General features: G+C 35.2%; 1 protein-coding gene across 12 annotated transcripts in view; it reads right to left on the reverse strand.

Annotated features, from left to right (window-relative positions):
• The window catches only part of LOC149774564 (uncharacterized), a 156053-nt gene that overhangs the window by 99962 nt on the left and 29419 nt on the right, over nucleotides 1–26672 (reverse strand). For 10 of the 12 annotated variants that reach the window (XM_089945086.1, XM_089945085.1, XM_089945084.1 and 7 more), the window contains exons 3-4: nucleotides 21828–21923; nucleotides 13274–13375 (exon numbers count right to left, since the gene is read on the reverse strand). In XM_089945086.1, coding sequence (XP_089801212.1) covers nucleotides 13274–13375; nucleotides 21828–21923 — 198 coding nt within the window. Of the gene's footprint in view, nucleotides 1–13273; nucleotides 13376–17224; nucleotides 17261–21827; nucleotides 21924–26672 lie in introns of all 12 variants that reach the window. The other 2 variants (XM_089945090.1, XM_089945094.1) reach the window with 2 other exon arrangements.

Here is a 26672-nt window from a genome sequence, read left to right on the forward strand (position 1 = left end):
TAACAAGCTGAACCAATCAGATGAAAGATCACTGTTTATGTATGTGGCTCTCACATGTATTCAAATTTGCCTGAGATCTTGAAAATATAAACCCATACTCCATGTTTGATCAAATTTACATTCAAAGTGACAACAAGCACATGTCATTTTTGACAGACAGTGGCTGGATGACAGAAAACAGATGTGTGGGTCAAAGCTTAATTTCTTCCAGTGTCATCACATCCTGATAAAGAAAATAAAATTCGTCGTTTGACCCAGCACTTTAAAACTATATACCGTATAACAGTGAAACAGAAAGTTTTTTTTCCCGTTCCCCCTTGTTTATTTAGACCTTAAATTATAATTGGGAAAATGTCATAATAATCCCCAGCAAACAAGTGAGTTCCTAGATCGTAAACTATGTCAAACAATCATTATGATAACATGTATCATTTTCTTTATTATGTAAGCTAAGAAAACATTAATTTGCATTTCTGTGATTATTATTAGTGGAGACATTCTTTTAAAACAAGTGGTATGCATTCATTTTATTTATGTTTAGGTGATAACACTATACCAATTGTAACTATTTAATAATAAAGGAAACAACAAAGAACATGCAATGTAAATATGACCAAACAAGAAAGGAAAATTTAAAAATTAAAGCAAAAGACACCATCTAAATTCAGCATGAAAAAGAAAACACTGTAGACCAATAAGGTCTATGTCCATTTAAAGTTCAACACTTAAAACAATTTGAGAAACTGAAATAATGTCAAAAAATCTAATCAAGTCATTAAAATAAACAAATATGCCTACCAAATATTATTTATCAACCTCAAGTAGTGTTTGTCTAAATCTTTAGTAAGGTTTTCATACAAAAAAGGTCAACATCCCAACAAGTTTTAAAAAATAAGTTAAGATTTAAAAACATCCTGTACTAGGCAGAAAGTCTAACTGTATCAGCTAAATATGCAATCCAACAGGCCAAACAAATTTCATTTAAATTAGCTTTAGCTTAATTGTGTTAACAAAGTTTAAATAAAAAATTCAAAAGTTAAATGGAACAATTGCTGTGATGGCCTGAAAATCAGATCAAATCATTGACATGCCTACATTCATGCCAGCCAAATTTCTCTACAATATCAGTTCCTTTTTACACTCATGTTCAAAAGCTTCTTGGGACTCATCAACAGATGTACTAAGGGACAGAAAGGACCAATTCAAGATGCCTGTGCTGTTAGCAGGGAGGGTATAGAAAACTTACCCAACTCACTCTGGACAATGGGAGAATTGGGGGGGAATAGAAAACTTACCCAACTCACTCTGGACAATGGGAGAATTGGGGGGAATAGAAAACTTACCCAACTCACTCTGGACAATGGGAGAATTGGGGGGGGGGGAATAGAAAACTTACCCAACTCACTCTGGACAATGGGATAATTGGGGGAATAGAAAACTTACCCAACTCACTCTGGACAATGGGAGAATTGGGGGAAATAGAAAACTTACCCAACTCACTCTGGACAATGGGAGAATTGGGGGAATAGAAAACTTACCCAACTCACTCTGTACAATGGTCCGGAAATTTCAGATTTCTGCAGTGGTTGTCTAGTTTGAACAGAAGGTATAATCTCCTCCTTACTACTAGGTCTTGTAATAGAAAGAGTCCTCTTAAAAAAGTGAAATCTGAAAGACCTTTTCCCCATCATATTCTCACTGAAACGTTGGAAGAAATGTTGCACGCTGCTACAGTTTGTGCATATTTCAAGTACTGAAGACATTGGGACACTGTTTCACTAATTTCACTTAAAAGACATTTTTTTAAAACCACACATATGACTGAACTGATAATATCTTAGTTGAAATATGTTAAACTTCAAAGTGGAAGCTAGTATTTAGCAAGCCACTTCCTGATAACAACAGTAAACTTGCCATAATGATGTAAAATGAAAATAGCCCTTAAGGGCAAGGAAGGCTAGGCAGGTTGCTTAGAGTGCACAGATCAATACCATCACTTTAAATGTATGCTTGTATGCACCAAATTTAATATATGCAATCCAATAATGTATTGAAAATCTTTCATTTATTCCAAATTTTCTTTTGACAAAGTTACCCTTTCGAAAATCTCCATTTAATTTTAAGTCTCTTCTTCAACACTGTATATCATTCTATTTGCAAATTTCTATAGAACACTTTGTTGTATAAATGTGGGCACTAATGTGTGTACAAGTGTGCAATGACTGTGCCTAAGGTCATATACAGATTGAAATTTAAAACAAGAGACCCATGTGAGCTTTCTATTACTGGACTACTCACCTACAGCTTGGATCATTATGGTTGAATGGGTTAGTAAAAAAAGTGATTTAAAGGATTCTGATTTTACTGGTTCATAATATATTTTGCCCAATTAAGCCATGAATGTTTTTTTTATCTAAATGAAAATATCCAATGCCATCTGGAGATGATAATAGAGATTTGTGATTTCAAATAATAAATTATCTAGTTCATTTCATACATTCTGTCACTAATATACCTCATATAGATACATAACATGCATACCTTTTGGCAATTAAGAATGAAATAGGAAGAAAATAAGACTAATTAAAATTAAAAAGAATTAAAAAATATGAAACATGGGAACATTTAATCATTTGTAGAACTATTATGCCTAGAAAAAGAATGAAAAAAGAAATTTATGACAGTATAACATGAGTCATTAATTATCCTCAAATCCACTTTACTCAAAATAATATATACACTTACCATGAGATCAACATACCATCTAGTACAGCTGGAACTCATGGTAGTTGTTTGTCCATTCACAAGATTTAAGTCAATATGATTCAGTCAAATATTTTGAGATAAAACTGTCACCATTTTATTTATATTAAGTTTAACAAACTAGGCCAATTCTTAAAGATAAACCAAGTAAAGAACAGAAAATATAATCATTGTTTCACATACAATACAAACCTGACGTCTAAAATCATGAAAGATATACAAATATTTCCTTGCCCTGAAACAAAAATCCAGGCTGTGACTCAATCCATTGTTTTATAATGCACACACTGAACTGTTTTAATTCGTTTTCAAAAGTTAATGTACCTTTCAGTTTCATGTCTTAGTCCTACACATTACTGTTTCACCGAGTATACATTCAGATGTTGAACAATAAAGTAAAATAAATCAATAAATTAAAAAATAAATCAATCAATAATCAATCAGCCCATCATGATAATTCCTTATTAATATGTGCTGTGAGAATCTCACTATAAAAAATATAAACTGTACAGGAGCTCTAGTAGCAGAAAAGAAATTCCAGGAATTCAAAATATGTAAGACCATTTCTTCCTTTTAAGCCTCAAGTGTTTAAAACAATCTTTGGCACTCTTTGGTGATAACAAGACTTTCAAAATTAACTGCTGTGGTGGACATAATGAATGTCAGCTTGGCATAATTTTCATTCTAGACCAAAAAGACATCATTAACTGTCTTCTGATTTAAACCACATGATGATATAACTAGTGCTTTGGAGGAGTACTGATAACTAGTGTTTTGGAGGAGTACTGATAACTAGTGTTTTGGAGGAGTACTGATAACTAGTGTTTTGAAGGAATACTGATAACTAGTGTTTTGGAGAAGTACTGATAACTAGTGTTTTGGAGGAGTACTGATAGCTAGTGTTTTGGAGAAGTACTGATAACTAGTGTTTTGGAGGAGTACTGATAGCTAGTGTTTTGGAGGAGTACTGATAGCTAGTGTTTTGGAGGAGTACTGATAACTAGTGTTCTGGAGGAGTACTGATAGCTAGTGTTTTGGAGGAGTACTGATAAGTAGTGTTTTGGAGGAGTACAGATAATAAGATTTTCAAGATGGATGCCATTGTGAATACATTTGATACCAGAATGGCGCCATTCTATTTAATGTCTTTTGGTAAAAGCAAAATGACAATATGACCAGCTATCTAGGAGAAGTAGTGATAACAAGATTTTCAAGATGGCCATTGTGTTAGTCATATCAGAAATGGTATCATTTTTATTTATGACCAACTAAAAAAATCATAAAAAGTCTTTCAGTGCAAACTGCATGCTGATATGAGCATTCATTCTGGAGAAATAGTGATAATATTTTCAAGATGGCCACTATGACAGGCATATTGAGTGTCTTAATGGCATCATTAGGACCAACCAGACATCATAAAATATTGTTGTTTAGTAAAACAAAGAAACCCATGTTGATACAACGATCTGTTCAGGAGCAAAAGTAATACAATTTTCAAGATGGCAACCGTGCTGGTCTTATTTGACATCAGATGAACACTCATTTGGGACATCTCTGAAAGTGTTCTGTGAAAACCCATGGCAATATCACTTTTTTATTCAGAAGGAATACCAACAGCATGATTTACAAAATGGCCACTGTGGTGGCATGACATCAGATCAGCCACTACATGTCAATAGAAGTCTTTAAGTAAAAACACCGTGTTGATATGACCATCTAGTCAGTAGGAGTAGCAATAAGAACAGTTTTCAAGATGGCCACAGTGACAATGATATTGGATGTTTGAGCAGCACTGGTTACATTTACAACCAACTATACTATAGGATGAATATGTCTCAAGTTTCATGGCAATCCTGCAAGTCATTCAGGAGAAGTAATGATATAGAAAAAATTGTGCAAATGGGTTGATGGATGACAGAGAAGACACCATCCCATCCTCTGGTCTATGACAAGTAGAGCTAAAAGCTATTAAACTGAATTTTTATTTCTAATGTCACAAATACATTAGAGCAGGAGATGACAATTCCCCTGTCTAACAAGCCTCAAGAAGTAAAATTCATTGTTGGACTAATGAAATTTCATAATAGTAGCCCAATTTGTACTGTGGAGATATAGAACAAAACTTCAAATTATGTGACCATTTTCTTGGCTTCATCCTTACTGGGCTAGGAGGTCAAAATCAAAATTGTTGCCCCAGTGTTAGAGTTTGCATTAGAGAGCAGTGAGCTTTTGGTACATTAACACAGCAGTTTCAATATTTTACAACTGTGCAATCAATAACCTGTGACAGTCTAATTTAAAAATTAGCTTAAAGTTATAATCCAGTAACAATAAACCAAGTATATTTTTGTTATTCTGCATAAAATCACATTTTCTTTAGTACTTAAATTCATATATATTTTAGTGACAGGGTCTTTCCAGAGATTATCATTGTCTCGTAGGAACCCCAAACTCAATAAAAAATTTTACACTACGAAAACCTGTATCCTATGATTGTGCCCCCCCCCCCCCATCTTAGGCTGAAGAAAATAATATACGTGGTTCTGGTTACCTGAACTACCCTATTTTAACGGCCACAACCCTAAAACTTTGGGATAGGTAAATGCACAAAAAATGGTACAATAACATGCCCATTTGAGAAATAAAAGCAAACAATTTGTACTGACCTTCCTAAATTATTGTGACTGGAACCAGAAATAAGTTTTATTTTGGCCTCATAACAAATTAATGCTGTATATTCTCCCATAACAGCTGGATCCAACTGCAAACTGCACAGATCCCAATCTGCTGTTGCATCATGTGGCATAGATATGGATCAATGCCGCTTGTTAGAAGTCATCATCAGTTCAACATAACCTCTGATCTGCCAGTGCATTATGCAACAGCAGATCTGGGTCTATATCATTTGCAGCTGGATCCAATTTTTATGTGAGTATGTGCAATAGTCTTCAGGGAATTTGCACTGTTCAAAAACTATATCATACATTATATTCTTGTTGCACAATCTCAAATTAAACATATTAAATCAAGACTTTCTTTTCTTGTGAATTGTAAAAATTGAATTAAATATAGCAAAATCTCATTCATCTGGACAATTTTCATCCAAAAATACTAAAATGTCCTGCCATTATGTGGATGTGGAATAAGCCTGATGCCCTCCTGGAGGCCATGTTTTTGGAGGCCACTAATGGAGGTAACATGTATGCTATCAGCTACATTCATTCTATCATAATGTATAATGGATTTTTTAAAACGCCGTAATTTATGCAGAAAAATTCTCATTTTGTATTTGAAGATTCTTAGCCTTTTGGGGGAATTTTTGTGATATCTTTACTGTTTATCTTTTGCTTTCTACTGGATATTAACATCTGGTTAGAGTTTTGACTTAATATGTTGGGAATGTTAGCAAGGTGTCTGACACTATCATGTTTACTAACTAGGGTTTACCTGGCAGTTTATGGCCAGGATTGTGCTTATGTGTCATTAATCCCTATAAATATATACATATCAATATCATAAACTGGAAACATCATAATTTTCTAAATTAATTAATCTATAGTTAATATAAATATTAAGATGTGGAAATAAAAATTTCTGGATTAACTGCATTTCTATCTGTAGATATCAAATGTGTGGCTTATACCAGTAAACCTTTCTGAAAAGGTATCAATGTAGTACCATTTATGAATTCCCTTGTGGTTCTTTGATTGAAAATGAGATGAAATTATATCTTAGATAAATAAAATGTTAAAGTGAGAATATCACTGTGATGTATTCAAACTAGTTAGATCATCAAATAACATTGGAATGTTAGTGAATACAACAAAACCATGATCTCTAAAACTTTACCGCAAAATTCAAAACCAGGCTGTTAGTTCCAAAATATCATGCCATGCAACTTAACCCAAATCAAATGAATAGCTGTTGAACATGTTCAACTTGTATAATTTTCTAAACTAGTTTTCTGTGATTAGTATGCCACACTTCCAAATGAAAGGGTGAAGGTTTTTATCCTGCCATTGGATCACTCTGGGTGGCAACCATGGTGTGTCCTTTAGCAGGGGAATGTACTCTAATTGACTCATCACTAAATAACCTACTTGCATCACTGTCACTAACTCATCCCCCTCCCAATTCTTCTTACTCACCACCTGCTTAATTATAAAGACTTTTGCATACACACTCAGTATTGTATCAGATTTCAAAATTTTCAGGCCAAGACATTTTAACTGTTAATAGACAACATATAACAATCATTGTGCTAATATATTGTGATACCATCTGCCTACATACATACCCACCAACCTACCTACCTACCTACAGGGCATAAAAGACATAAACCCATTAAAAAAACAATATTCTTCTTAAAATCTGCATGAATGAAAATCTATTATCAGTGTCCAATCCGAGAAGCCATATTTTAATGGCAGTAAATAATACTGGAGTTACAGACAGCAGTACAAAATATATAGCTCATGAGGCAATAATGCCATAGGCTATAAGTAACACTGGAGTTACAGACAGCAGTACAAAATATATAGCTCATGAGGCTATAATGTCATAGGCTATAAGTAACACTGGAGTTACAAGACAGCAGTTCAAAATATATAGCTCATGCAGCATTAATTACCTTGACTTATCACTACAGCTGAGGATCTACATGACTTGTTTAATTCCTGTGATTATTCACATGTAGAATACACAGGTAACCTGCAATGTTAAGTCATTAATGTGGAAAGTTTATCATTGAATAAACATTTGATCCTAATTCCCACTGAACTGGACAGAAAGGACCTTCTGAACAGACTAGGATGAAGCCAGTTCTAGCACTGTTGAGTCAATGTGATCATAAATGATGGGTCACAGTGACCTACTTTGTCTTAAGGAAGTAGTACTCATCAAGATGCATCCCTTAGCAAGTTTCATGATTCCAGGTAGAACAGTATTTACAGTATACCAATCCTGCACTAAATGCAAAGACTTTACAAGCACTCAAAATTGATGCCCACAGGCTAACATTTGCAAGTTACAATTCTTACACAACAGTAAATGGCTAGCTTAAAATATTGAACTATAAGTTTCTTTCTTGTGATAGTGTTCTAAACAGGAAATCTGCAAATGGATGTTTAAAATGGTATGGTTTGATCCAGCTGAAAATATCACATTGTCAAAATGTTGCGACAATGTAGTACTGAAAAATGTTAATGTCAAACTCTGTTAACCAAGAATGTACATGTATGTATAAAGTTAGTCCCCTCCCATGACATTAGATACTATAAATCTCATAACAAATTGTTACCTAGGAACCACTGGAAAGAATGGTTGACAGTCATTTAGGATGTACAGAGGTATATGTTAAATTCTGTACAGATGTAGATTCCTGAGGATGTCCAACTGCTTAAAGAAGAGTTAAGGGAGATGTCAATGCCAGAGGTCGTATAACTGCTTACCTCAAAGAAGAGTTGAGGCAGATGTCAATGCCAGAAGTATTACAACTGCTTACCTCAAAGAGTTGAGGCAGATGTCAATGCCAGAGGTTATACAACTGCTTACCTCAAGAAAGAGTTGAGGCAGATGTCAATGCCAGAAGTATTACAACTGCTTACCTCAAAGAGTTGAGGCAGATGTCAATGCCAGAGGTTGTACAACTGCTTACCTCAAAAAAGAGCTGATGCAGATGTCAATACCAGAAGTTGGACAATTGCTTACCTCAAAGAAGAGTTGAGGCAGTTTGTCAATGCCAGAAGTTGTACAACTGCTTACCTCAAAGAAGAGTTGATGCAGATGTCAATGCCAGAATTTGTACAATTGCTTTCCTCAAAGAGTTGAGGCAGATGTCAATGCCAGAGGTTGTACAACTGCTTACCTCAAAGAAGAGTTGAGGCAGATGTCAATGCCAGAGATGTACAATTGCTTACCTCAAAGAAGAGTTGAGCTAAAAATAGCACTTCTTAATGCATGTGATTTTGTGTTCTGTGTGATGGAGCTATGTTAAAACCCATCAAAAGTTTGTTGCAGATGCACTGCAATTGGCACCCATTGTTGCATCAATAAATATATTTATGCAAATAGACTGAAAAATGGTTAAAGACAGTTTCATTTACTTGGGTGTTTGTGTTTTACAGGTTGAATGCATTTTTCAGCACATGACAGCCAGGATATTTGGAAGAACCCAGGAAGAACTAATGCCACATGGGAAGCTACTGACGTGTTTTCTCAAAATCCCCAAATGACCAAGCCAAGACTTTAACGCACACAAACAGATGTGGGGGCCCCGAGTGGCCTACAGTGCTCACCATTACAGATCACTGCCATCTCACCCTTGTCTGCATGGGTTTGAATCTCGGTCTCTGGCCAATGTGGGTACATGAGAAAGCTTGCCAGTAGCTTCTCATGGATCAGTGGTTCTTCCCGGTGTTTTCCCAGGTTCTTCCTCCACCATTTATACAGGCCTCCAGGTATAGCCTTTCTTGTGCTGAAAAATGGTGTTAAACCCTATAACAACAACAACAAACAGATGTGAGATGTGGGTTATCCATAAAGGAAAGCACCGTAAACCAATTGGCTGCCTGGAGTCCCTTGCAGCTGGGCTTTATTTTTTTCATACCTTTCTTGTATCTATTAAACTGAACAATATGCATACGATTCACCCTCAAAAGATCAAAGCTATTGCAATGTAAATATTTCAGCATAAAAATGGAGTGTCCAAAAGATCAAACTCTTGCAATGCAAATATTTCAGCATAAAAATGGAGTGTCCAAATGATCAAGCTCTTGTAATGTAAATATTTCAGCATACAATCACCCTGGGTGGTTGCCTCTTAAGAACCAGAAGCTATTATGGTCCCATCAACTTTGCCCTAGTTTCTCTGAGAGTCGTTAGTATGGCCACATCAACCTAGCAATTGTTTCATTAAAGACAATATACTGTCCCCACATTCCAAGAGCTCTAATAAACATTATTGTGCAATAGACGAGTTAAAAATTATGGTCAACATTTCTTGAGGAAAAAAAAACTGGGAAATTATAGTGTTCTGTACAGAACTGCAATATAAATATCATATGAAATTATAGTGTTTTGTACATAACTGCAACATCAATATCATATGAAATCATAGTGTTCTGTACAGAACTGCAATATCAATATCATATGAAATTATAGTGTTCTGTACAGAACTGCAATATCAATGCAATATCAATATCATATGAAATTATAACATTCTGGACTACAGAACTGCAATATCAATACCGTATGAAATTATAGTGTTTTGCACAGAACAGCAATATCAATATCATATGAAATTATAGTGTTCTGTACAGAACTGCAATATCAATATCACATGAAATTATAGTGTTCTGTACAGAACTGCAATATCAATATCACATGAAATTATAGTGTTCTGTACAGAACTGCAATATCAATATCATATGAAATTATAGTATTCTGTACAGAACTGCAATATCAATATCATATGAAATTATAGTGTTCTGTACAGAACTGCTATATCAATGCAATATCAATATCATATGAAATTATAGTGTTCTGTACAGAACTGCTATATCAATATCATATGAAATTATAGTGTTATGTACAGAACTGCAATATCAATATCATATGAAATTATAGTGTTCTGTACAGAACTGCAATATCAATATCATATGAAATTATAGTGTTCTGTACAGAACTGCAATATCAATGCAATATCAATATCATATGAAATTATAGTGTTCTGTACAGAACTGCAATATCAATATCATATGAAATTATAGTGTTCTGTACAGAAATGCAATATCAATGCAATATCAATATGAAATTATAGTGTTCTGTACAGAACTGCAATATCAATATCATATGAAATTATAGTGTTCTGTACAGAACTGCAATATCAATGCAATATCAATATCATATGAAATTATAGTGTTCTGTACAGAACTGCAACATCAATATTGTATGAAATTATAGTGTTTTGCACAGAACAGCAATATCAATATCATATGAAATTATAGTGTTCTGCTGCAACAAGACACCAATACACCAGATGCATGTAGGTTATGTCACTGAAAATGAAGTCTTCTTGTACAGTTAGACAAGATTCACTAATATACTAAATATGCGTAAGTGATAGTTATGAAAATGTACAAAATCTAAAACAACACTCCATGTCAATATAACAATCTGCCTTACATCCCTTTTTAAAACTAGTCAAAATTGCATTCAGATCTTAATATAAGGAATGCCTGCATAAATTTATTCTGGACTACGTAACTTCAGCTACTTTGCATTTTGTGGCTGTATGAAATTTAAAGCTACAAACAGTTGTTATAAATATCTCAGAAGCAATCAAGTATGTCTGCTAAAACTATACTTAGTCTAAATGCAGCATCTACACCATACAATTCCCGACAAACAAAATCCCTAAGACGTAATTATGATTATGATAAACTGTACTACACGATTCAAGCCTTTCGAAGCTATGATTATTATCAATCTGCTGTATCCAGCTGCCTTCAATTCTTGAGTTTCTTGATGCCAAATATAAGATAACAGCTAATGCTTGTACATTCAGTTTTAAAACAGCAACTAAATTCCTGACTATTTGATTTGGGGTATAAAATGCACATGTTAACAGGAAAAATACATCAATAAAATTAAGTCGACAACATGTATGGTGGAAATCATGCATTTAAGCTAAACTGCTAGTCTGTCTACAAATTATGAAGGTTGAGATTTGATCCTTCGCAGGTCAAAACACTCATAAATTTGTGTAGGCAACAGATGCAGCATGTTCATTTGCAGAAGTTGAAAGTTTAAGATGAAAGCCACCTTTTTCATATTGAATACAAATATTGTATGAGGCTGCTAGAGTAATCCCATCATAACAACCCATCACCACTAATATCATCACTTATATACTATATACACTCGCTTATAAGTCGATTCAAACTGTAATCAAAACAGACCCTGATCTGTTGTATCATAATGTGCCTGCAGATTAGACTCTGTTTTGTTTATTCTACTAATTAATCCTAACAAACTAAAAAGAAATAAATCTGCCAGCACATTATGTGACATCAGATCTGGGTCTGTGCAGTTTGCGGATGGACTCATCTTATAAGTGAGTATACGCAGTACTATGCATTCTTATAACACATGCAAGTATGAATATTCATGAATCATACACAACTGGGTAACATTTAAATTTCTTTTCTTGCTATTTATTTCACTTAGTTATGGCATTTGACTAATGACTGCCAGTGTGGTAGCTTGAGAGAACTCAGGGAACATCTCCCTGCCCCCCAAACTTACCAGTGTGGTAGCTTGAGAGAACTCAGGGAACATCTCCCTGCCCCCCAAACTTGCCAGTGTGGTAGCTTGAGAGAACTCAGGGAACATCTGCCCCCCCCCCACAACTTGCAAGTGTGGTAGCTTGAGAGCTCAGGGGACATTCTCTCACCCCAAACTGCCAGTGTCTCCCTAAATTCAAGAAATCCCTATATCATGATCATTAAATGAGGACAGAGGTACATAAAATGTCCAACAAGGTGCGTTTATTTGCATAATTCAACTTTACTGTTGTGTTCTTATGTAATACAGTACTCCCTCAATTTAGCAATGTCCATCGAGCCATAGAGTATGCAGTCTACAATCATACAATATATATCATACACTTTTTGATGTTGATTGTAAATATGTGTAACTTTGCTTCAAACGTTAATCCCTCTATCATTTTTACAACAGTATTGTAACAGTATTTTATAATGCGTAATTTATACTTTCTCATTATAATGCTGTACATGGGAGCCATGGTGTATACTGTTTAAAAGTGAGACCATCTATTAATAAAACACTGGATGGCATTAAGAATGATCCCTACTGCATTCAATCAAGACAAGACATTAGTGTCAAACTGGTGTATTCTGCTGAAGGTTGTCATAATGATTTGAGTTTGATTTGATTGCTATGCTTTACACATGTACCAATTAACTCATTTACTGTCAGCTGCACGTATTTCAATATTTTCCAAATGTTACATCTGACAGCAGTGATTTTACCTTTCCTATCATTGGGTATTACTAAATATGAGACATTAAATTTGTTCAGATCATAAAAATCACAAAGACTTTTATGAAGTAGAAACCATTAGAAAGCATTATGCCTCAATGTGTCTCCCAGTATTTATCGCAATAATTTCATCACGTACATCAAAGCCCTGCAACATGTTTAACAGAACACAAAATCTAACACCTGAACACCATGATGAACATGTGTATACTATCCTCCAATTACATATAAACAATGTCTCTTTGTAATATGATCTAGCAGGATTTAAATGACATCAAGCAACCAACCAACACACAAATAGATAGTGCAAGAGAACAAGATCTTTTTGAAATGGGAAAGTTCCAGCCATGAAAAATGAACATGCTGCATGAAAGACAGAAAATATCTCCGTGTAAATACTCAAAACTGTTGCAACTGAACACCAAACACACAAGACAAGCTGGCCTACATTTAAATTTGGGGGGCGTGGTGGTAAGGGAGGCCCTGTATCCATTCCATGATCACTGGTCCACTGACTGGGTTCAATGTAAGAATCATCTGGACTGGGTCTCTGAATCAATTAATGACACATACAATATTATTTTCAATCAATATGAACATATACAGATGCAGACACCACAACTGCCAATTTGTTTGCAGAATTTTGAACTGCATTTTCTATTGGGAACAGGAATCTCCTGTGAAAACATCTGAAAAATGTCAAATACATGCAAATGATTTACTGTATATAGTCACTTATAAGTTGGCTCCAGCTGCAAACAATACAGACTCTGATCTGCAGGCAGGGTTAATGGTGTTTATTCTACTGATTAGTTCTAACAAACTTGCATAAACCCAGATCAGTTGTTGTACTATGTGACAGCAGATGTGGGTCTGTATCATTTGCATCTGGGTCCTTTTTTATAAACTACCATATATGGTACATTATAATTTGCCATTTTAATCTACTTCCAGGAATTTTCAAAATGGTCAGCTTGACGTAAGTATTGATACATAATACAACACAAGCATTTATCAAAACATGATTGTGACTGGCATGATTCATCTCTACATTTTAATAGATGTCTTTCACGATTACCCCATACACTTAAGTCAGACTATATATGGTACAGATTATGTCATCACTAAGTCAGACTATATACAGAACAGTCCATGTTTTTCATGACTATCCCCAAGTCAGTCAATATACAGTACAATGCATGTGTTTCATGATCACCTCATCAGTAAGTCTGTCTATCCTGTATATAGTCAGACTTACTGATGAGGTAATCATTAACACTGTACTTTGTATAGTCAGACTTACTGATGATGTGATCATGAACTGTACTTTATATACTCAGACTTACTGATGAGGTGATCATGAACTGTACTTTATATAGTCAGACTCACTGATGACGTGATCATGAACTGCTAATTTCATGATCACCTAATCAGTAACTCTGACTATATAAAGTACAGTTCATGATCACCTCATCAGTAAGTCTGACTATATAAAGTACAATTCATGATCACATTATCAGTAAGTCTGACTATATACAGTACAGTTCATGACCACCTCATCAGTAAGTCTGACTATTGGATGTGGGTAATGGTTATATCAGTCAATTGGATGTGTGCAATGGTTATATCAGTCAACTGGACGTGGGTAATGGTTATATCAGTCAATTGGATGTGGGTAATGGGTATATCAGTCAATTGGATGTGGGTAATGGGTATATCAGTCAATTGGATGTGTGCAATGGTTATATCAGTCAACTGGACGTGGGTAATGGTTATATCAGTCAATTGGATGTGGGTAATGGGTATATCAGTCAACTGGATGTGGGTAATGGGTATATCAGTCAATTGGATGTGGGTAATGGGTATATCAGTCAATTGGATGTGGGTAATGGGTATATCAGTCAATTGGGTGTGGGTAATGGGTATATCAGCCAATTGGATGTGGGTAATGGGTATATCAGTCAGTTGGGTGTGGGTAATGGGTATATCAGTCAATTGCGTGTGGATAATGGGTATATCAGTCAATTGGATGTGGGTAATGGGTATATCAGTCAATTGGGTGTGGGTAATGGGTATATCAGTCAATTAGGTGTGGGTAATGGGTATATCATGATTACCTCATCAGTAAGTCTGACTATATACAGTACAGTTCATGATTACCTCATCAGTAAGTCTGACTATATTAAGTACAGTTCATGATTACCTCATCAGTAAGTCTGACTATATTAAGTACAGTTCATGATTACCTCATCAGTAAGTCTGACTATATTAAGTACAGTTCATGATTACCTCATCAGTAAGTCTGACTATATACAGTACAGTTCATGATTACCTCATCAGTAAGTCTGACTATATTAAGTACAGTTCATGATTACCTCATAATCACCTCATCAGTAAGTCTGACTATATACAGTACAGTTCATGATTACCTCATCAGTAAGTCTGACTATATTAAGTACAGTTCATGATCACATCATAATCACCTCATCAGTAAGTCTGGCTATATACAGTACAGTTCATGATTACCTCATCAGTAAGTCTGACTATATTAAGTACAGTTCATGATTACCTCATCAGTAAGTCTGACTATATTAAGTACAGTTCATGATTACCTCATAATCACCTCATCAGTAAGTCTGGCTATATACAGTACAGTTCATGATTACCTCATCAGTAAGTCTGACTATATTAAGTACAGTTCATGATCACATCATAATCACCTCATCAGTAAGTCTGACTATATAAAGTAAAGTTCATGATCACATCATAATCACCTCATCAGTAAGTCTGACTATATAAAGTAAAGTTCATGATCACATCATAATCACCTCATCAGTAAGTCTGACTATATAAAGTAAAGTTCATGATCACATCATAATCACCTCATCAGTAAGTCTGACTATATTAAGTACAGTTCATGATCACATCATAATCACCTCATCAGTAAGTCTGACTATATAAAGTAAAGTTCATGATCACCTTATCAGGAAGTACCCCAAACTTGGCAAAATACAATTCTTCTTCAATGTATAAAGGCACTGTGTCATCATACTGTGTGTCAGCTGTACATATGTGATCATGGGCTTCTGGGGAACCCGCTGAATGATTTGGGGAGGGGAGAAATATGTAGTGGTCACCTATTAAGTTTTTCAGATGTAGGTCAAAACATGTTTAGGGGTAAAATTGGGGGAGGGGTGGGCACTCAGTTTTGAAGCATTCAAACTTAGTAATCAGTCCATACATACATGTACATATTTCTAATTTAAATTAAAAACCTTAGTTGATACCTAATTATATAGTACACCTGCCATGAAAGGCATCTGTCATAAAGGACACCTGCTCATAAAGAATACATACCCATAAATAACAACTGATATGAAGGACACCTGCTCATAAAGGATATCTGTCATAAAGGACACATGCACATAAAGGACAATATGAACATTTTTGTTTACTCATCATAAGTACATTTAACTCCTATACAAAAGTCCTCTGTCCACCATGGACAATAGATTAATCATGAAAACAAAAAGTATTTGAAATGAAACATGTGATATTCAGCTAATTTTATTCATTACATGTTAAAAAAGCAAACAGCATTCTTAATTGTTTGTACTCTTACATGCAGACACACACACACACACACACACACACACACTCACACACACACACACACACATTATCTAATAATTAAACCTTCTGTCTCTAGTCTTATCAGCGCTTTTCCTATTTCACAAATGGACACAAAATGATATCACTGTCTAGTTCAAATTATGTGAAAAACATTAATTATTTTTATAAAGTTTATATTAAAAAAAGCTTTTCAGTGCTTGAAAAATAATGACAGAAAACTGAAAACCTGTCCAAATCTACAATTAAACTTGTTTCCAAGAATGTTAAGTTTTGAGGGGTTTTACTGCATAATTTTAGTTTTTATGCAAAAGATATTTAATTTCTACTTACAATACAACAGATTATAATAAATTTAAAGTCACAGAAATTGTAAACATGCTAAAGGAAAATGGTAGCTAAATATGTTTTTAAGTAATTCATAAAGGAAGAAATCTGAAAAAGACATTCAGTAAAGCTTGGCTAGAAGGCATGAAATAAATTTATATGATAATCGGGACAGCTTATTTAAAAAAGTGTCCAAGATATGATTAGTTGCCAGACAGGATTAAATTGTGATGTCATATTGTTTGTAGTCTTACCCAGGATGGAAGGATTTAAAAAAAAAAAGGGTATGATCATCATTCTGAAGTTAAAACCTTGCTGAAAAGTCTAAAAAGTGATGAATATAAATTCTCTTTGTACAGTAGATCAATGCACATTGAAAACAGATACAGGTTGCACAAGATCAGACCATAAGAACAAGTTTCGTTTTTCAAAGAATACTTACTCTTGATCTGCTTTCATTTGGTATCCAAGGCACTGGCTAGTTGTATTGATAAAGCAAAATACTCTTAGTTTTAAACTAAAGTGCAACCACCAATTATTAAACCTGCCTGCATTAACTAACATGCAGAATTTCAATGAGACTAAAAAAATATCTTCACTAGCAAAATGCTGACCCCAGTGACAGGGCACAAAAAACATGAAAAAACAAGAGTCCCTCAAATGGATTGATACTCTACTGGCAGAATAGAATTTCCATGAATTCAACAAAAGGCTATTTCTTCCTTTTAACTGCTGAGTGTTGAAACCATTACTGGTACTCTTCTGCAGTAGCAACATTTTCAAATTAGCTGCTGTGGTGGACATATTGGATGTCAGTTGGCACCATCTTCATCTAGGACCATCATAAGAAGTCTTCTACTGGAAACCCCCTGTTAATATAACTCTCCATTTTGAAATAATAATAATAACAAGATGTTAAAGATGGATGCCATAATGGCCTTACTGGATATAAGATCAGCCCTATTTCCATAGTACCAACTGGACATCATAAGAAGTTTTTCAATGAAAGAACTATGTCGATACAGTAACCATCTAGAAGAAGTAGTGATAAGATTTTTTAAATGGCCACTGCAGCAGCCATATAAAAAGTCAGATCACCAACTGTTTCATTTAGAATGAACTATACGAATCCTTTCAGTTAAAATCAAATGTTGATAACACCATTCATTGAGAATAGAAGAAGGTCACTGCAGCAGGCATACTGAATGTCAGAATGGCACCATTTTCATAAAGAGCCAACCAGATATCAAAAGAAGTTATTCAGTAAAATCCTGATTTTGATACAACCATCCCTTCACTGACAGAAGGATTAGTAATGACAAATGATGGCCATATTGAACATCAGATCAGTACCACTTTCATCTAAGACCAAGTAGACAGTCTTTCAGTGAAAACCCTCTGTTGATACGACCATCCCTTCAGAAGTAGCAGTAGTAAGGGGTCAAATGTGATGGAAATATTGGATGGCAGATCACCATTTTCATTGTGAAGCAACTCAACATTATAACAAGTCTACTGAGGAAAAACCCACATCAATATGCCTGTCATTTCTGAAGTAGTAGGCAAAACTAGATTTTCAAAAAGGCCACTATGGTGTACATACTGGACATCAGATTAGCCAAAGTGTCATTTAGGAAAAACTACACATCAAGTCCTTCAGTAAAAATCACATGTTAATACGACGATTGAAAAGAATTTGCAGTAATATGATTTTGAAGATGGCCACTGTGGCATCCAGTTTGGATGTCTGAATGTCAACATTTTGATTGAGTAAAACCTAAACCATAGGATAAATGTGTCTAAAATGTTTTCTGACAATCCTCCAAGTAGCTTAGGAGTAATAACAAACTTATGCTAATCAACAGACATTGGATGACAGAAAAACAATGAATGCTGGACAACATATAGTCCCATAAGCTTTCTGATCTATGTCCTGTAAAGCAAAAACATCATTTTCTATGACATCACAGTAGATGCATTATAATAAAATGATAAAAACCAAAGAGTTTTTTTAAAACTGTTGTTCATAAAATCTGCTTCAGAAATTATGGTCACTGTCTTTCACTGGAAAACAGGTTCTACTGGGTAAAAGTCAAAGGCTTTGAGTAACCTTGGGGAGCCAGTGTGTCCACTATTACAATCATAATTCAAGCATAATTAATCACTCATTATGGCCAATTCACCTGAAGCCTCAAATGAAATGCTTCCAGTGTGCTCTTCAAAAACTTACTCATGTACATTTAACATACATTTTTAGAATAATTTGTCACAGTATACAATATATATAGCCATTAAAATGGAATATTTATCACTGAATAAAAATGTATTACTATTCTGAATTGCACTGGATGGAAAGGGTATTTTGTACAGGTGTGCAATGCATAAAGCAATCTGGCATTAGAAGCTACAAATACTTAAACTACATTATTTAAGCCTAAAATATAGGTCACAATAACCTGGTAAAATAAGTTTTAATACTACCAAAGATTCATACAATTCTAAAGTTTTAGAACTCTAACATATTCACATATATAATCAGAAAATTTCACCAAAGTCACTGAAGCATGAAATATAGGAAACAGAAGCCTCACTTTGCAATTAGGGTCTGTGACTTAGCAAGATGCACACTGTCACCAACTTTTAGGATTCTGAGTACAGTTTCATATATATATGGCATGCCCAAATGCCCATAAGTTAAATGCAAAAGCTTAACTGAAGAATACATGGAAATAATGTACATGCATGTACACAGTTAGCTCCCCGACCTACTCCCATAAGAGTTTTCCAAGATTGCATGAACCATCAAAAGCTTTCCTTTAGTTTGCAGAGGCAAGCTAATAATAGCAATATTTCATCCTGTCAATACACAGTAAACCAGTCTGTGCTTGATTAGGACAATTCTTTGACTATCAACTTACCTGTATGATCATGTTATGACATACTTTCAAAATGTATTCACCCCCTCTTAAATAATAATAAAATGATGCAAATATTCCATGGTCTGTAATGTGTGAAATAGTGTGTTAGATACCAATGTTTCTAATTCTAGGGCCAGTTAATGCTCAGTAAAATGTACTTAATTTCCACAACATCGAGCTGAACTCAAGATTCGTTAATAGATATTTACTTTATGTGAGGTTCTCCCTTTCTAAACTTACATTAAAAAAAAATCAGAGAGCCGTAGTAAAAAATGGCTTGAGTATTATAGACTCAAAAAACCATAATATACCTGTATGCAACCTCATACAAACTGTACATGCAACCTCATACAAACTGTACATGCAACCTCATACAAACTGTACATGCAACATTTATATTACTGCCTGTAAATGTTCACACACTCATTAAAAGCGGTAATATACATGCACGTTGCTGTCACTCTTAAATTATATAATTACCCATCCCTGTTTACACGGTTTACAAGGATCATTTAGCACGATTTTATTTGTTGTAAATTCTTTCTTAAAATATGCATCTATGATATTCAAATCAAATTAGGCATCACTTGAAAACTGGAGAAGTTATTGCAAACATTACATAACATTATTGCAAACATTACATAACATTAAACATCAGGTTAATTCAGTGATAATGTTAATACAAATATTTCTGAACTACAGAATTTGCCTTTAAACAACATGTTTGTTAAACAGAAATTTTGATCTGTAACATTTTATTTTAAAGAAACATTTTTTCAAGCTGATATACCACTGTTATTTCTTAGTTACTGTAGATCCCACACAAGAATTCAATATTTATGTTCATGCAATAGGTACCATTCTATTACTGAAATTTTCATAACGTAAAAATATAGTAGGAAACAATATCCTGACAATCCATGGGTTATTTTACTAAAACAGTCAGTTTCAACAAATATAAAATGAATTCTGTCCAAAGAAGGAATGAACAGCAAAGGAAAAAGCTTTAAGTTGAGTGAGGTGCAGCAACTGTGGAACAAGCTTAAAGATTACATGGGGAAAAGGCTGAGTTTCTAATCTTTTCAAGAAAATGGCATCATTTTGGTAAATGTTGCAGCCTTAGTTACAGCAATGTGACCAAAATATTGGTATCAATAATGCTTCACAGGAGTGACTCCAATTTATAAGTTGCAAATGGTTTTACAAAAAGCATGTTCTTGTTGGTACAAAATCAATATTAAAAAAACAATTATGCCTACACTCACTTATAAGTCTATGTTTTTACTGTAAATTTAATTCATGCAGAGTAGAGGTTGTCTTACAAGTGTGACATACAAAACAAATTAATAAATCAAGGAGTAATATTTCCTATGGCAATTGATTTTTTTATGTACCATATGCAAGATCACCTCACTGATCTGCAAGGATTGCACACACACTGATATGCAAGGACTGCATACACACTGACATGCAAGGATTGCACACACTGACATGCAAGGATTGCACACACACTGACATGCAAGGATTGCACACTGACATGCAAGGATTGCACACACACTGACATGCAAGGATTGCATACACACTGATATGCAAGGATTGCACACATATTCCAAATGACCTGAGTCATTGATGATTCAAAATTTTATAAAAACTGGATCAAAAACATGGCCTCCAGAGACAAGCAAATGCTGACAGACAGACAGACACAGAGCCCTATCATAAGCTCTACTAAGGCCTTACAGTCAGCAGAGCTAGAATTTTTAAAACCAACAAATGAAAAAAAAAGCAGCCAACTTGTCAGACATTACATTACTCACTTAAAAGTTGAGCTAAACTGCAAACAACAAAGATCCAGATCTGCCATAGTATAATGCACCTGCAGATCAGGGTCTGCATCGTTCTTTCTACTGATTACTCCTAACAAACTGCACAGATCCAGATCTGCTAGTGCATTATGCAATGCAGATATGGGTCTGTGGAGTTTGCCGTTTGACTCATTTTATAAGCATGTATGTACAGTATGTTCCTTGACATACGTGGAGCATAATGTTACCAATATTAGTCTCAATAAATTATTAACTTTTGAAATGTTTAACAGTTCCTACAATTATTTCTGAAAAAGCCTACCAACGGTCCATTTCTTGATTGGTTGGAACTGCCACCTGGTTTTCCTGGGGTGGGTCTTGATGGAAGAGGTGGAGGTGCTTCATCTGATTCTGCAGGCTACAAGAGATAGAGAACAAAATCTATAAACTTTCATAAAAAATCCTAAAAAATGAAAAGTGGTCCATCTACTAAGAACAATTACTTAATTTCTGACATCTTCCATTTAACAAAACCTTTATCAATCCTGCACAGTACTCTCACTTATAAATTAATTAATAAATTCTAGAGAAATGAAAAAGAGCTTGGGGAATTTTTTTATAAAATGCATAATTTATCTTTTCTCCACAATGACTGTAGTACCCCAAAAATGGCAAAATGCTTCATGACTCAGTAAATGACCAATCAATTAGCTATGGGTTCAATGGAATGCTTGATATATTGATTAATGAAAGCCATGCCTTGCCAAGAGTTTTTAACATTTTGATAGGGACACTTAAGTGCTTCTGGAGTACGGAATACCATCCTAGTAAATTTCCTCCCTTGTCATTTCCCTAACTTGTGAGTCCCTCTATATCCACCAGTCCACTCCGCCACCACCCCTCTGATAATGGCCCAATTCCTTGTGGTACACAAGTACACAAGCTTTGTCTCATAGTGGGTAGAGCATCAGCTGTATTATCCAAAGGTCATGGGTTCAATGCCCACCCTGTCATATCCTTGGGAAAGACAGCTCCCATTTTCTCAGCATGATATGGAAAATAATGTGATAAAAGTGCTGTTAAAACCAACAAAATCCCCAAAATTAAATGGATCATGGATTTAAGGAAACTTCAGCATATCAAAAAACTATAATCAAAAGTATAATGCACATTTTCTATGAGTGGTGACCTTGATCCCAAGGTGAAAGGGGAAGCAAGTCTGTCAATAAATGAGTTGTTTTAGCTTCAAAAAGGTTCAACCCAATTGAGAAAATGTCATCAAAGGGTTTGAGAAATAAAAGCAAATGAAAAGACTAACCAAAATCTATGACATCTATTTTATATTGCTGTGACCTCGACTCCACGGTAACGGGTGATTTTTGCCAAGAATCAATTATGGGGTTTAGAAAATATAGTCAGACCTGCTTTCAAGAATACCTACATTAGGCAATCATCTACCTTAAACAACCAGTTATTTCAAAGCACACTCAGGACCGCTCCAGTGGCCTACAGACTAGAGCATCCACCTCAGAAGCAGGAGGTAATGGGTTCGAACCCCGGCCGAGTCATACCAAAGACTAATGATGACATCACTGGCAGCTGGAGGAAAAGTGACTGCTATCTATTGCCTCCCACTAATGTTACTCTTAACAAACTGATCAAATATTGACCTCTTACACCTTGCACCAATTTTATAAATTATTTGGCTGGAATGATAGCAGATATGAAATGTTGATGTTGTTCTTGTGGGTTTAAAGCCACATTTCAGTACACAAAAGGCTATACATGGCAGCCAGTATAATTGGTGGACAAAGAACCCAGGAAAACCCTGGTAAGAACCACTAACACATGGGAAGCTACTAGCATTCTCACATACCCACACTGGCTAAGCCTGAGACTCAATCCCATGTGGACAGAGGTGAGATGGCAGCGATAGGTAAAGGCAAACACTTTGGACCACTTTGCCACCCAGGGCCCCAAAATAAGTTTTTGAATAATTATATATCATAGCATTTCTGACATATGATATGATATATGATATGATATGATATGATATGATATGATATGGTATGATATGATATATGATATGACAAGATATATATGATATATCAAATGACATTATAATTATATGATATGATATCAAATGACATTATATATGATATGATATTATATGCTATGATATGATATGGTATGGTATGATGTGTGTATGTGTGCATGTGTGATTAGATTTTTAATGTAGCTTTGACAATTTTCCAGTCATAATGCTATGATGTCTGCAGTGTGGCAGTTTAAAGTGATGTCTAGCACTGGGGCATCATGCCGCAGACATGTAGCATGATGTCCCACCCAGTCACTTTATCCTGACACCAGGCCAACCAGTCCTAACACTAACATCTTAATGCTGAGTGCCAAGCGAGGCAGCTGTTAGTACCATTTTTATAAGTCTTTGACATGACTCGGCTGGGGATCAAACCCATGACCTCCTGCATCCAAGGCAGATGCCCTAACCTCTAGGCCACTGTAGCGGTCTACTGCACTTGTAACATAATATGCTAAACACCTGTATGAAACCTCATACAAACTGTACATACAACCTCATACAAACTGTACATGCAACCTCATACAAACTGTACATGCAAACTGTAAGGAAAAAAGAATACAGTATATACACACTTATTAAGTCAAGTCCAATGGTAAATAATATATACCCTTATCTGCTAAAGCATAATGCACTCTGATAGTTTACAGTTGGTGTCAACTTATAAAGAAGTACATAGAATAATCTTAACACAGATGACAAGGTGTTCGTAACCATATCTGTCTCCCCATTTGCCATTGCTTTGCACAGATGGTGCATTTTTCAGTATAAACCTTACACCTACCATACATACTCTCTTATTAATTGAGTCAAACAACAAAGATCCTGATCTGCCGTAGCATAATGCACCTGCAAATTAGGGTATACCTTGTTTGTTCTTCTGATTACTCCAACAAAATGCACAGACCTAGATCTACCAATGCATTATGGAATGTCAGAGCTAGGTCTGTGCAGTTTGCAGTTGGACTCATAAGTGAGTAATAGATGGTATAGTAATATTATCCCAACAGAATTCAGCCATTGCAGACAATATGTGAATCTGAGCAGCTTTAATACAAAACTTGAATACTGACATATAGTGACATTATCTGAGTTTCACTTGAATCCAGTAAGCAAAGTAGAAAATGTAGTTCATTCAAGAACTTTAACCTTGTTAACAACTAAAGTGATTGCTGTAACTCACCATCCATACACAGGCAAAACAAAATTTTGGGGTTTGTTTTTGACAAATTTTTTAAAAAAAACTGCTTACATAGACCAAACATATAACTGAAAGTTAGACTGGCAGTTATAAGGTTGGTAACCCACAATGATTTTCCAATATAAATACTGGGAACAAGTCTCCATGGTGAGAGAAATGACAGTCATAATGTCCATCTTCATTTCCCGCCACAACATGCTGATTAAAGTATAGGATGGGGATCTCAATAATTTCAAAGATATGATCAAAGGCCAAGGATTTTTGTTGTTGTTGTAGGGTTTAACGCCATTTTTCAGCACAAGATAGGCTATATATGGCGGCCAGTATTAATGGTGGAGGAAGAACCCGGAAAAACTCCGGAAAGAACCACCGACCCACGAGAAGCTATTGGCAAGCTTTCTCACATAACCACATTAGCCGAATCAGAGACTTGAACTGATGCAGACAGAGGTGAGATGGCAGTGATCCGTAACTGTGAGCGCTTTAGACCACTCGGCCACTCGGGGCCCCTTCCAAGGCCAAGGATAAAACCCATGTACTAATGCTGGCTATTCATTTTCAATGTGTACAGAAGTATACAGACTTGACATCTCAATACTTCCAAAGACATGACCCAACCAGGTTCCATCCTTCATAGACCTACAAGCTCATGGTCTGATATTAAAGTTTTGAATCTTGGCACAACCTACACTCATATTATTATTGTCACTGGATCATTCATCAACAGAATTCACTAGAGCCTTGTAATAAATGCCGGGTTCTGTAAATACGAAATAACAATATAAATATGCTGCATAAATAAATGGTATCCGTTAAATATAGCCAGACTGTAATCAATGATTACACAGGAAACGGGAAACGTTAAGTACATATCTTCAGCAGAAATTGTAAACATTAGTTATCATACAGAACATCAGTTGATATCAATGTGATCTTGATAACAAAATGATCGTCCCTGTTACAGACCATAAACGACAAAAGACTAAAAAAAATTTTTTACTTCTTTCAATTGATATTAAAGTAGAGGTATAATTATTATTGAGTTCATGAAAACATTTTCTTTCTTTCTTTATATAGTTTTCCTAAAATCTGCTTTAGAAGCAATTATCATCATCCATCCCAAGAAGGAATTATCATTGTCCACCCCAAGAAGCCATATTTACATGAAAGTCACAGGCTATGAGTAAACTTAACCTGACATCCAGAAGGACCATTCATGCATCAGCAATACTAATTTGCAGAAAGCCTTTCATTGTCAGCATATATTCCAATATGTGCATGGATAATTTCACTTTGCATTCCAGTGTCTTTTGAAAGTGACCTAACTATCTGATGAAATCCCTCTTTACTTGTCAAACTGAATGGTCCACTCCAAAACTTCACTGAAGTCAAATTATGAATGAACTCTTTACAGGTGTCACCTATTGCAGTGTACCATATACACTTGCTTCTAAGTTAAGTCCAACTGCAAACGGTGCTGGCAGATCTGGATCTGTGCAGTAAGTTAGGAGTAATCAATAGAACATATACCCTGGTCTTTAGGCATATCATGCAATGGCAGATAAGGATCTGTGCTGTTGTTGTTGAAATAGGGTTGAACACCATTTTTTAGCACAAGATAGGCTATACATGGCGGCCAGAACTAATGGTGGAGGAAGAAACTCGGAATAAACCCTGGAAAGAACCAGCGACCAACGAGAAGCTACCGGCAAGCTTTCTCACACACCTGCATCTGACGAGCCCGAGACTTGAACCCACACAGACAGAGGTGAGATGGCAGTGATCTGTAACGGTGAGCACTTTAGACCACTCGGCCACTCAGGGCCTCAGGATCTATGTTGTTTGCAGTTAGAGTGAGTATTTACAGT

This window comes from Sinohyriopsis cumingii, unplaced genomic scaffold, assembly GCF_028554795.1.
Source record: "Sinohyriopsis cumingii isolate HCF-2022 unplaced genomic scaffold, ASM2855479v2 utg000198l, whole genome shotgun sequence".
Lineage (NCBI taxonomy): Eukaryota > Metazoa > Mollusca > Bivalvia > Unionida > Unionidae > Sinohyriopsis > Sinohyriopsis cumingii.